The 14044-nt window shown below is 37.4% G+C and overlaps 2 protein-coding genes across 3 annotated transcripts in view; both read left to right on the top strand.

The window, feature by feature from the left end:
• LOC102681295 (dnaJ homolog subfamily A member 1) overlaps nucleotides 1-2563 on the top strand; it is a 4314-nt gene extending 1751 nt beyond the window's left edge. The window contains exons 2-5 of one of the 2 annotated variants that reach the window (XM_006619608.2): nucleotides 429-617; nucleotides 703-1000; nucleotides 1101-1440; nucleotides 1540-2563. In XM_006619608.2, coding sequence (XP_006619671.1) covers nucleotides 486-617; nucleotides 703-1000; nucleotides 1101-1440; nucleotides 1540-1969 — 1200 coding nt within the window. In that variant the 5' untranslated portion in view covers nucleotides 429-485 and the 3' untranslated portion in view covers nucleotides 1970-2563. The remainder of the gene's footprint in view (nucleotides 1-428; nucleotides 618-702; nucleotides 1001-1100; nucleotides 1441-1539) is intronic. The other variant, XM_006619607.2, reaches the window with a different exon arrangement.
• An 885-nt stretch (nucleotides 2564-3448) lies between these two features.
• LOC102680808 (transcription factor kayak, isoforms A/B/F-like) overlaps nucleotides 3449-14044 on the top strand; it is a 39895-nt gene continuing 29299 nt past the window's right edge. The window contains exon 1 of the mRNA XM_031512417.1: nucleotides 3449-7009. Coding sequence (XP_031368277.1) covers nucleotides 5616-7009 — 1394 coding nt within the window. The 5' untranslated portion in view covers nucleotides 3449-5615. The remainder of the gene's footprint in view (nucleotides 7010-14044) is intronic.

The raw sequence follows: 14044 nt of genomic DNA, 5'->3' as shown, positions 1-14044 counted from the left end.
TTATAATATTATTCATTTATAACATGTTTGTTTAAAATATTAAATATGTTTATCTATTATTATATTTTATTAAATTATATTTATATAAGTTGTAAAATTTATTTTAATAAATATACAATTTTTATATTATTTTCTGGTAAAATACATTTATTATGATTATGTACATTATAATTTGTTTATAAAAAAAATATTATTAAACATTAAATAAAATGTATGCAATTATGTACATTTATTAATATAAGTAGAATTTTTTATTTAATTTTATTGATTTAAAATTATATATGAATATTGTAAAGAATAATTAATTATTGTTTATTGTTTCCTTATTTAATGAGTTGTTATTTCATAAAAAATATTAGATTAAAATAAATAATATTTTAAATTAATAATTTAAAATATATAATTTTTTTATTTTATTTGATCTTTAGCAGGAAAAATACTACTGTAATAATTGAACATCATTAGAAGAAAATAAATCAGTAAAAATGGTAAAAGAAACTACATTTTATGATGTGTTGGGTGTAAAACCTGGATGCACACAAGAAGATTTAAAGAAAGCTTACAGAAAACTTGCACTGAAATATCATCCTGATAAGAATCCTAATGAAGGAGAAAAAGTTGGTATTTTAATCTTAATACATATTAAATATCTTAAATATTATAATTTATATTTATCTATTATATCTTATTTTCTTATTATAGTTTAAACAAATTTCACAAGCATATGAAGTTTTGTCAAATCCTGAAAAAAAACGAATTTATGATCAAGGTGGAGAACAAGCTTTAAAAGAAGGAGGAGCAGGTGGCAATGTATTTTCTTCACCACGTGATATATTTGATATGTTCTTTGGTGGAGGTTTAGGAGGAAGAAGTGGTCGCAGGAGAGAACACAGAGGACAAGATGTTATACATCAATTATCTGTATCATTGGAGGAATTGTACAAGGGAACTGTCCGTAAATTAGCATTACAGAAAAATGTTATTTGTGATAAATGCGAAGGTATATATTATGTATTCATATATATATACACACACACAATTTTTTCATGAACAGAAAATTATATAATATGTTATAAATATACTAAAATTCTTTACATTAGGTATCGGTGGAAAGAAAGGTTCTGTGGAACAATGTTCAACATGTCATGGTTCTGGCATGCAAGTTCAAATACAACAATTGGGTCCTGGAATGTTGCAACATTTGCAAACTATATGTGTAGACTGCAAAGGTCAAGGGGATCGCATAAATCCACGTGATCGTTGTAAACAATGCGGTGGTAGAAAAACTATTAGAGATAGAAAAATTCTGGAAGTTCATGTTGATCCAGGTATGGTACATAATCAGAAGATCGTCTTTGCTGGAGAAGGTGATCAAGAACCAGATTATGAGCCAGGAGATATTGTTATTCTTCTTGAAGAGAAAGAACACGAAGTTTTCAAGTAAGTAATTATGTAATTGTTATGTTTAATCGTTTTGTTATATTTTGTTATATTGATTGTATTTCTTATTATATTATAATTTTTTTTTTTTTTTTTTAGACGTTCGCGTCATGATTTAATTATGAGAATGCAATTAGAACTTGTAGAAGCTCTATGTGGATTCCAGAAAGTTATTCGCACTTTAGATGGAAGAGATTTAGTAATAACTTCATATCCTGGAACTGTTGTAAAGCACGGAGACTTAAAGTGCATTCTAAATGAAGGAATGCCAATTTATAAAGATCCTTTCACACATGGCAGACTTATAATTCAATTTGTAGTGAATTTCCCGAAATCTATGGACCCTTCCGTCATTCCAACACTTGAACAATGCCTACCACCAAGAGAAGAAGTTATAATTCCAGAAGGAGCGGAAGACTGTTCTCTTATGGATTTGGATCCAGAACAAGAAGTAAGGCGAAGAGAACAACGAGAAGCGTATGAGGAAGACGAAAGAGGTTCTTCAGGTGTCCAATGTGCCACAAATTAATTCAATTACATCAGTCTCACAATAAATATGATCATTCTTTCATTTTAAACTTTTGTCCCATTCGCTTGATTCTGAACCATATGTTATTAACAGAAGAATGAAAAAATGCGGACATATAACAAAGTTTTTCAAGACAGATGAAAAGAATCTGAGAAAAATGTTTAGATATGTGCACGACTGTGAAAGCTACGACTACAGAATCACTAATGATATTAATATAAAGATCATTCATAAATATTGAATTGTATAGGAAACCTTTAATGCTGTTGATGGTACATTTATTATCACTTCTAAATTAAATTATAAATTCTGGTGAAAACTGGTAAACTGATTACAAATTAGTTCATTGCTTGCTGTAGAGAAGTATTTAAAAAGATGTACTTATCATTAAGAAAAATGATAAGGAAAGCTGACTCAACATCTAATGCAACATCGTGTATCGTTAATAGTGAACATAATCAACTATATCATGTAACGCTGAACATTCTGATTATTTTCTGCTATTTGTGAATTTCTTTCTATTTAACGATTTTCGATACTGATCGATACGCGCATACTAAATGCTAGAAATAAAGTTAGACAGTCAAATTAGTACCTTACCTGTATTCGTATTCCCTAAAATTCTTTAAATTATTAGTATTTGATTATAATACCAACTTTCAGAATTTAACTCGATGTCTGTATTAGTAACGACGAGATTATAAAAATAGTACCAAATATATTGGTGAATATTCTATTATAAATATATATGTCTATAATTTTGGTTATAAAATTTCAAAATTATTTATTTCTTTTTTTCAATTATTTCATTACATGTAGGTAGTGTTTAATTTGTTTATAATCTCATATTGGCATATAATGATACCAAGAAAAATATTTTGTTTATGAAACATATAATAATCAAGAAAAAAGTGTGGTATCAATGTGTAAAACAGGACTATTGCGCGTATTCATTGTTGTAATAAAGAAAAGATATTCCAGTATTTATATAATCATAATACTGGAATCAAAGTAAATTTATTTCTAAAAATGTATCTAATAATGTAAAGAGACTACTCTCTTAATCATTATAATGTTTCATATACTCTGAAGTTGAATAATGCGCGTGAACAAATGTCCAATTTAATGATCGCCTGCATTAAATTAAACACGCCTTCACATTCACGTAATTTACTGTATACAAGGTCATGTACTCGTCCGCAAATACTATAGCGAATTTAAATAGACGCGTATTATAATCTTATTTATTATACATAGATAAATTGGTGATTGATTAGAATATTTCTGAATCGTCTCAAATAAATTGGAAAACGTATAATGTCAAGTATGTCAAAAAAAAAGTTGTTATAAAATTTGACCTTTGATCCCTCATGCATGTTACGCTTCAATTTTCTTTATACATATTATTTAACAAATTTGTTTTTTTAGATTCTTAAATTTTACTTAATAATTATCAATACATTTGTGAAAATAATCGAATAATATACAATATTTCAATAATTTTTATTGAGAGATATATGTGAAAGACTTGTTATACACTTATATAAATTTAAACGGTATACGCATGCGAGTATATTAAATGGTGGCATTCGTGGGAAGTAACAATGTTAACGTGCCTTTGAGTTACGTAGAATAGCCTAACGATGGCGATATAATCGCAGCGAGGGTCGATGTTTTTGTAACGTGCGTATACGAGTGCCCGAAAGCCAGCCGTCGAGATGCCGCAAAGGTTTCTGGGTATGCGGAGGGAGCCATATTTTTCCAATATCAGTTACGCGAAAACAGCGTACGCATAGGATCTGCAGAATGGAGTTTCGCTCAATAGTTTATGTCGAAGAAGTGTTTTACGAAAGGAAGTGATTACGAAGTAAACGACGAGGGATCAGTGCGAGAAAGCGAGGAAACTGTGTTAGTCAGAATATAATAAGCGTACGTTTCCACGCGATCAAGAAGTGAGGTTCGGTGAAAACGATGAGCGCGGCCCGCGCAGGTGTTCGAGTCGAGAAGAGGGTTAGTTAACTTAACCCGAGTTCGTAACCGCGACCGGTGGTAGTGGTGGTAGTACTAGTGGTGGTGGTGGAGGCAGTGGTGGTGGTGGTGGTGGTGCTACTGCTGCTGTGACGATGACACAGCGTCATAACACGACGTACGTCCGTCCGTGCGATTTAACGTGAATTGTTACGGCAATATAAAGTGTTTTTTATACCGAGAGTGTATTCGCGCCATTACCGATCGAGCGAGCCGTGGCTCGGTCACGATTAACCTTTACGTATTCAGTGTCGAAGAAAATGGCTTTCTTCTATAGTGTGTGAACGAAGATTCAAAATAGCGTATTTTTTTTAGTGACAGTGGCTTATAATGACATAATTGAGTGCTATTCATTAATCGAAAAGTGCATCTATGTGAAACGGAGTAATTAGAACTGCGACCACGAATAAAGCGACAGGACCATGGCAATGACACAACGATCTTAACTATTTATCTGACAAAATTAAATTTTTCTCATTTGTAAACGTAGTACTATTTTCACCAAAGTTGACTTGAATGTTGTTTGTTGATCTACAACATTCGTTAAAATTTCCTACTTTAAACGCAGTTTTCCAACGTAACCTACTATACCGCGTTACGTATAACAGCGTGTTCAAGAGTCTAGGTTAGTTGAATGCTTGGCCCCATTGTGTTGTTTGAACGCGACTGAATCGGTAAACGAGACAAATGAATGAATCGTCGCTTTGTAAATCAACCTTGTAAATGACAACAGACGCGTAATTTTCTAATAAACAATGTTATTATTTACTGTACGTCAAACGGGTATTGGGAATGGAAATTTTAAAAGAATTATTCTGTTTTTATTTTTTTTGCTCCAAATGTCATAGAATTTATTTAAGAATATACGATTTACTATAAGTAATTATCCAATTTTTAAATGTTTTCTCATAGAAGAAATCTCTTAGTCCATATGAATATAAAAAAAGTAAAATAACGTTTTCATTTTCGAAACGAATTATTTTTCACGAAAATATATCGATCAAATGGAAAATATTGTTCAATCATCTATGATCTATCATATTGTTTTTTATGATACATAATCATCGAAAAATAATACCGATAATTTTACCGTGATTTCCGATACATTAAAATTACGAACAATCAACGAAACTAATATGATGGTAGAGTATACCAATCACAAGAGAGAGGTTAGACGGGCATTGACCGGTGAATAGCGCGTGTCTTTCGTCCGACGGATACTCTCTAATTTCAAAATCTTGGCACCGTTGTTATAATCTGTGATCATCTACGAAGAAAGTGTTTGTGAGCGTGTTCGCGATTTAAAAATTTATCGAGAAATTAAGCAAAGAGAGAACGATCGGTGAACTGTCCATCTGGTATGCGGTGTACGGTCAAGCCAAGGATGTCGAATAACAAGATCGTGTATGGCAGGTGTGAGATTCGAATGATCGATGAGCGTACGTGGCCAAGAGGAACGACCGATAGAAAGCGGTGGATTTCGGTAGTGGTAGACGCGTGATCATTTCCGTTTATGGGAGGATGCCGCAAAACCTGGAGGTATCTCCACGTAGGCGTGCTACCTGCGTTCCAGTGATGTCCGTGTCGGGGTTACTTGCAGCGCTGCTGGACCTGGACCATGGCCGGCAAGCCTGAGCAGCCGTCCACACACCCTGCTCTCCCGACTCACGGACATCAGCATCAACATCACCACCATAATCAACAACAACAACAACAACAACAACAGCAACAAGAACATCCTCAACACGCACAGGGGATTCAACAAAATAGCGTTCTAGTCTACGTTTCGGGGGAGAATTTTGCGTACGCGACGGCGGTCGGTCAGAATGCCGCCGCCGCTGCTGCTGCTGCTACCGCAGTCGGCTATCAGTCTCCACAGCAGGCAACGTACGCCGGCATTCTGCCGCCGCAGGTGGCGACGGCGGCGGCGACGTTTCCCGCCAAAACCGCCATTTACTGCAACGATAACAACGGCACCGTTGCAACCACGGTTAACAATTGTTGCCGGTTAAAACCGCTCGAATATGCGTCCACCGATGGAGAGTCGAGCCGATCGGCACGATCCATATCCACCGGTAACACCGAAGACGAAGAAGATTATGGATCGATCGTCTCCAACAACGGTTTATTGTACAGACAGACGACGAATCTGGTTCAAACGACCGGCACGTCCACGACCACCACGATGACGTGTGTAGCGGCGGCGTGCGACGGCAAAAATCCGGAAAATCGAAATCCATTGGAAAACGATTCGACTAATACCGATAACCTAGCAACGAGCAACGTGGAGCCGATCTGTAGGGTGAACGTCGGCGAAATGCTACCCAACAAATTATTTCCAACGAGGATTCACGGTGACGTTTATCCATCAGGAGCGAGATTGACCGACGGTTACAACGGTAGCGGTAGTCAGATCACGCAAGGGAATCCCGGGGAGGGTTGCGTCGGTGTTTTAAGCGACGACGCCTGTGTCGCGTACGTACGAAACGAACCGTCTCAAGCGTCCGCGAGTGTTTTTCAAGGCGACAGTGTCGAACAACGTAGCATCAATATGGAGGAGAAAAGCCGGCAACAGGACGGTTTCGATAACCAAACCGGCTCGTCGCTCTCTTCGTCCGGTTCGAATGTCGGTGTTGTCAGTGGTGGCGGTAGTGTTGTCGTTATCGGTAGTGGTGGTAGTGGTGCGACTAGCTGTGACTCTGTCCGATCTGATACCGGTGAATCGTCGACGTATAGTAGCCTGAGCAGTCCCGAAAGTCAAAGTCAATCAGCACACGATGGTTTGTCTGCCGCGTCGGTTAACGGCGGCGGTTCGTGCGCGCAGCAGGCTGCGCGTCAACCGCCGCTTTCGCGCATCAACAATTCGAACAATAACAACGTCGTTCAACAAAATGTAGTGCTGACAATGAACGGTAGTGCGGTGGTTACGCAGCAACAGCAACAGCAACAAGCGATTACGGTACCACGTGGATGGAAAAGGATATGCACCAACGGCGTCATCATTTATATCAGGTCAGTCTTGCTTTATCTTAGATTCTAACCATTCTAATTGGATTGTATCATAACCTCACTTTTTTAATTTCGTTACATTGCGTAACATTTTTCAATTTCAAAAATTTCAAAAACTATACGTTTTATGTTGCGTTATTTTCGTTTTATTATGCCACATTATCAAATATAAACGAAAATGATTTCGCGTTTTTTTTTTTGGAGAGGAATAAAAGCGATGATCGCGTAACGAAAAAATTTCTCTCCTATCCGCGTTATTCAGAATCGAGTTCACCGGGGTTTATCTTAATGGTTTGCGGGTTAGTAGCATCGATCCGCAGTTAAATACTCTTTGCTAGAACTTTAATTTCGCTAATGGAATTAAACTGCGTCCAGCTCGAGCAAATAAGATTAGCGAAACGACTGGTAAATTAAGATAAAAACCCGGAGACACTACCACGTGAGGGATAACCCTCGTTTCACGTGCGCGGTTATACGCATCGTGAAAATTGTGACGAAGGGGGAAATTCAAAAAATGACTTTACGAAATTCGTTCGAATATGATAAAGCGTGTAGGGGTCGTAACCAGCGCGAACGAGTTTCATCATCATCTAAGCGTGGAGACACTTCGCCTCTTCTCTCGTAGATCTTAAAAAGGTTTTGTCCTCTTTCCGTTCTTTGTAATCTTTCCCAACGTTCGAGTAAAAAACACGAATTTTCTGGGAGCCAAGCCTCTCCTCCGTTGAACGCCCCCTTTCCCTTCGTCATTTCACCGCGCTGAAAGCGAAGGCGTCTTCCTTCTAACCCCTCATTGTACTTTTATGGCTCTTTTCAAAGTCCGTTCGAGGGTCACTTTCATCTTTTCCACCGCGCCTTTTTTACGGCTGTCCCCGCCAAGATGCTACGCATCCTCCACCGTCTTCCTTTGCCTTCCCCTTGTCTATTTTCCACCTTTTTCGTTTTTTAAGGGGACATTTGTTCCGTTTGCGCGGAGCGTGTAAAAATTGCACGGATTAAATTCTCCGAGTACCGCGTAGATAAATTAAATTTTTTACATGGTTTGGTGTATTACGCGTTGATAAAATATATTTTTAAAATACTTTCCTCTTTTTTGAAAAAGAAAACTGCATAATCATAAATAATATAATTGTATATTAAAAATATTCGAACGGCAGCTCACGTTGGCCCTAAATAGACGTAAAATCGTATCTTTCGAGGGAGTCGAGATGGCAGCGGAGATTCATCGTTCCCTGAGGTGGATGAGTTGCCGAGTGGGGGGATTCGACAATCGCGCAACGTGATTTTACAGGGATCATCCGCGATCAGCTGTGACGAGACCATCCCTTTGTGTAAAATGAGAAAAGTTGATTCCTCGAGATGGTTGCGGGCGCAAAGGGCATCGCCTCGTGGCATAATCGCTATAAGGTAAAGAAGCGATCTGACCTGCTCTGTCCCAAACCTTGTTAAAACGATCCTTCCTGGGCTGGCAACAGTCACGGTTTAAATGACGTTTAAAGGGCCCCGACAAACAATGCTTCGTTCCTTTCAACGCTGAATGACCCTAGCCCACTGGCCCATCCTCTTTTTCGACAGGAAAAGAAGCTGGACACACGGTCTTCTGATTTATATTCGTATTCTTTTCCTCCTTTTCTTGCCGTTTTTTTCTTGGAACGAATTGGAGTACGGGAGGCGAGATACACACACTCGAGGCTGCGCAACCCATTCTCTTTCAAGTTCCCGAACTTTCAAACTCTTATCTGAACGTAGATGTGTCAAAAAGTTATTTCTGACATTCGATACATCATTACTTTACGATTGAGTGATTTTACGACCTCGCTATCTCATGTCCGGATATATGGCCACAAGCTATCCCCACTACTTCCCGGTACCGTGGGCTCGAGGCAAACTCGGTGTTATCTGCATTGCCGGTGATTTAACTGGTATTGAATTACCGAGACAAGAGAAACACGGTTTTTAAGAATATTTTTTTATTTTGTCGTTACAAGATTGTCCTACTCGGGATTATGGAGGTTGTTGCGGTCGAAACGATTGCCCAAACATAACTAAATGGATAATTATCCTATTCTTCTTCTTCCACTTCGCTCGAACTCCCTTCTTTTTTCCCCTTACTTTAATTGTTGACGAATGCTAGAGAGATCTAGTGTCGGATAACATTGGCCAATTCGTGAAACACTTCTCTCTCGCACATATATGAATCACGATATCTCTGTGCTGTTCACTCATTGAAATTTGAAGTCTCGCGAAATAAGGAAGAGATCAATACGACATTTTACATTTTAGATTTAAAAGAGAGATAAAGAGAAAAAGGATCATAAGCGGAGATCGAAGGTGACGTCGGAGTAGCCGCATAAATTGCGCGATACGAAAACGATGAATTCATCTTACGTTCGAAAATTCAGCTAGCGAAGACAAATAGTTTTTGTCTTGGCGGATAAATCGTCGATATATCTTTGCCGTGGGGCAAAGATTCCTTCAAAGATTCTTAAGCTTCACCATCCTCTGTCCAAGGCGATGTATGGCAGGACAGATTCTCACATCGGCTCGTGTACAGGAAGCGGAGGAATGGTCGGAAGGAAGGGTGGGAAGGGGGCATATATAGGAAGGGAAAAGGAATTTCGTTGAACCGCGCTGTTCGTGCGATCATTGATTTACGATGGTACGTCGTAAATACCGGCGGTGATGTACGACCATTCTTCCCCTCCCCCTTCTTATCCCTTATACCCCCCCTCGCTACCATCCCCTCTCGTTTTCCCTCGTAAGTTTCTTCTTCGCTCTTCTTTCGCCTTCGCCACCGACGTTCCCTTTACGGACCTCTTCTTGATTTATAATATCCACAGCCCTGTTGTTTCTTTTCGCTCTCTCTCTCTCCTGCATAACCTCCTAGCTGCTCTTCGCCCCCCTAACCATTTCTCCTTCTCTCGTGAGCGCCACCATTGTCCCCTCGGTATCAACTGTGGCTTCAGCTTTGATGTTCCTTCTTCTCGTCCGCTCTCTTATTTCTTCCTTTTTCGTCCACCCGATGTCCACCACACAGTTCTACTACTCGTGTCGAAATCCACGAGAGACGCTTGGACTTGGAAAGTTTCTTCGATCTGAGTGGAAAGAAAGTAGAAGGCCGAATTCTTAGCGATTTTCGAATCGTAGCTTCCCGACAATGAAGATTTCCGATTTAAAATTTAAGATATACACGAGCGAGACGAATTATCGCCAAGCGATGGGAAATTAACGGCAATGAAATATTCACTCGCGGCATTCGCGATTATTCGAATTTTAGCAATTATAATTTCATTCAAATGATCGACCGAGAAATACTTTGAAATTCCACAGCGTGTTAATATTTGTCCCGTTTAGATGAATGTTTTGGCATGTTTGTTTTTAATGTAAATCTATTTAAATTAGCGCTGTTACGACACAATCTGCAAGATTCAGCATAGATACTTGGCATTGCGATTATTCCTGCTGGGACACTTTGAATATTCATTAGAATACTTACTTTGCATAGTGTTAAGTGCCACCATGAAATTTGTAATTGTGCTTGGGTAAAGGATAATCCCTTGCGCGGTTTCCATTCTGTGATCTCGAATCTGATTAGGGTATAATATATTTATCAACTTTGGCCAACCAATAATTATGTGTTTATTATATTATTACTTTTACGATTTTCCCGATACTTGATGACAATACGGGTGGAATTTCGCAGAGGGTTTAATGTTCATTATCGATCGGAAGTATCGATGCATCGGTAAATAATCTCGAAGAGCGGTTATGTAATAGTATTATAAACAAGTCATTAACCACGTGGACGTTTTCGATATCTGATTAAGTACGTGTAAATGGAAATGTAAGCGCTTCGATTGGGCATTGTTTATTCTGCACGTTGAATTGTTCGACCATTAATTGGTCGTTAATTGCAATCTGATCTATTAAATTTAATATTTAAATTCGTTATTTTTTACATTGACGTTGAAGTAATTTTTGAAAATAGTAATTCTAATTGATATTACGCAAAAGCTTCTTAACGAAACGTCATATTTGGAATATTATTTTTTATTAATTTTCAAATAAATTTTATATCGTCTATAATTGCCAGATTAATGGAATTGAAATTATATAATTAAATTCGTGACAGCATTTCATTTATTTCGTGCAAAATAAATCGATAAAAAAATAAAAAAGAAGAATAAAATTTGGTTATGAATTGAAATTTTTAAAAATATACAAATTTTCAAAAAATTCCATTTATTTTCTTCCGATTTTACTATTATCGGTTCGCATTGTTCTTCGTAATTTAAGATTAAACTGGCCGAATAAAGGAAAAAAAAAAAAAAAAGAAAAGAGATAATTGGTAATGAACTGTCACGTTACATTAACATAACACAACTTAATGGGTTAATAAAAATACTTACGATATGCGCCATTCACTGTTGCAGTATATTCTCACGTATCATTTAATATACCTAAAATACGTGTCGTGTTCATTCTCACATCTCCTCGTATATCTTCCTCTCACTTACTATGCCAACGGTTGCCGCGTTATTTTAAAATCGATGCACCGACCACGTACGTTCCACGTACACCTCTCTAAAACGCATCATGGATTCGCCATTGCGAAATTTAATCTTCTTTCCCCATTGGTGAACAACTTGCCGTTTCTTTTAATAGAATCATATTCTACCGCATTCTCGCGTGTTGATGCACGGCCTGGCTATTATCGAGCGAGGAATCGCTCGCTCATTTGTAATACAAACGAGGGCCGTTATGGGTCGTAGGAAAAGTGGCTTTGTCGTTCGAATCAATGAAGATCGATCGAACGAAAAACAAAAGAGGTCAGGCGTGTGGCGCACGGGATACACGGCGAAGAAAAATTAAGGTTACCGGCACGAACGATTAGACTCTCTCCTCTCTCTCTGTGTGGGTTCTGGGACGGTGCATGGAAGGAAGTGGAGGAGGCGAGGGCGGTGGGTCAGCAGGGCCCCGAGATCGGGTTGAAAGGGGTGAAGAGAAGAGGGATCACCGGTCACGAGAGGAGACGAGAGGAGAGAACAGAATGAGCGATAGTTGCGCAACCACACCTCCACCGGCGTCGAGCGGCGATTACGCAAACGTGATAATTAATTGCCAGTGTTCTCTGTTTAATGACTCGTCAAGTCGTTTGCTAAACACGCCAAATCACCGGTACGTCACGAAAATCGCTATACAGGTGCATCGTTGCGTGTCGAACCTGTTAATTCCACGGCGCAGTTGCATAACCGTCGCAACGATAAGATCCTCTCTTCCCTTTTTCTTCCTCCTGATTTTCCTTTTTCCTAGCCATCCCCTATGTAAAAAAAGCCTCGCGATTCTGCGTATCTCGTAAATTTTCTTCCTGCTATTCATAGCAGTTCAATTTTATCTTTGACTAAAGTTTAAAGTTTTGTATAGGAAAAATTGATATTTAAAGAAGTGTCGAATTGACTTCGATACTATGACTCCATTGTATGTATATCGGATGAACGAAACATAAATTTTTTTCTTTCAACTTCAGAAAGGCTTTGTCGAGTCATTTCATAAACATTTCGTGCATAAATTGCGGTATCGTAGTTCTTTTTTTTATATTTCATTCGTATAGTTTAACGTTATTTTAAAGTCGTGTTTTGTTTGTACATCAATTTGTATGATTTATATAATAGAAGCATTTTGTTTCGAGGAACAGAAGTTATGGCACGACTGCATAGTTTAGATTTTAGCCTCGTTTCTCGTTAGCCTCGGGATGTATTAGTAATGCATCGCACGTTGGAACGATGCTTGTGAGTCATCGGGTTTGATTGATATCATAGGAGAGACCATATCGTTCCTCGTTACAACGAAAATTTATAACGTGCATTTAAATAAAGTTTTGAAACACTGATTTAAACTTTAGTAAATCATGCTCAGGTTTTTAACAAAGTTTAGGCTTTATCAAAAATAGTTAAAGAATTTTTCCGTTCGTTCGCTTTTTCCTTTTTTTTTTTTTTTTTAAATTTAGTTTCGCGAGAAACAACAATTTTAGATATAATATTTATTCGCTTTTCGGAGTAAAAGAGAGTAAGAACTTGGTCTCGCTTCGATCGATTCGTTTGTAAATAGAAAGAAAGAAAGAAGGGAAGGAAAATACGGTCGATAGAAAATTACAAAATATGTATATCGATTAGAAAGGTATTAAAATGATGAACGATCGCGGCTGTTTACTATCCTCGCAGTATAATTCTTTATACAATGATATGTTGTATAATAACGTATTGCACGCTGATGGTAGGTTAGTTGCCAAGGAATGATAATAGCGGTAACGAGGAATGAACTGGTTTTTGAGGATCGTGAAAGCGAATGAGACGATATTTCACAGCCAATTCCGTTCGTGTATTTCGATGAAATTTTGTATTTAAATAAACTTAAACGATAAAATATATCGAAGAACGGTATTATTAAATGATTCTGTTATTATTGAATATTCATTAATCTTCGTGAATAAAAATTCAATTTACATTTAGCATATATTACACATATTTTTTTTCTTTTTGACCTAGAATTAATTAATCCTTTCAGATATATTTGCGCTGTATAAGTAGGCAAACATCATCATTTATTACATTTTCATATTATTATCACTTCGAGATGTTTCAGTATTTTTTTTAGTTTCTCTTGGAAATAAAAATGTATATTCGGTTATTCAAAAGTGTTTGTGAAATATATTCACACGAATATATTCAAGTTACTAAGAATACGTTTTGTAAAAATAAAAATTTTTAGAAATTTTAAATCGCATCTCTGATAAATTTAAAATAAGTTTTATCAAATTTTTTATTTCATAATAGAACGTAGAGATTAATAAACATACACTATACGCGATCCTACAAGCTGTGTCACAGGGACATCGCAATAACCTGAAATAAGAACGAGTTTCGTGTAACGTCGGTAGCGTAATGGTAATCCTTACTGGTTGCGAAACCGACGGTCGCGAGTTCGAATCCCCATAGAAAAATCCGACATAGAATTTTCTATGTGGCAAACAAAAAATTCCTA

This window comes from Apis dorsata, unplaced genomic scaffold (assembly GCF_000469605.1).
Source record: "Apis dorsata unplaced genomic scaffold, Apis dorsata 1.3 scaffold_429, whole genome shotgun sequence".
NCBI lineage: Eukaryota > Metazoa > Arthropoda > Insecta > Hymenoptera > Apidae > Apis > Apis dorsata.
This window is presented reverse-complemented; position numbering and strand designations above follow the sequence as displayed.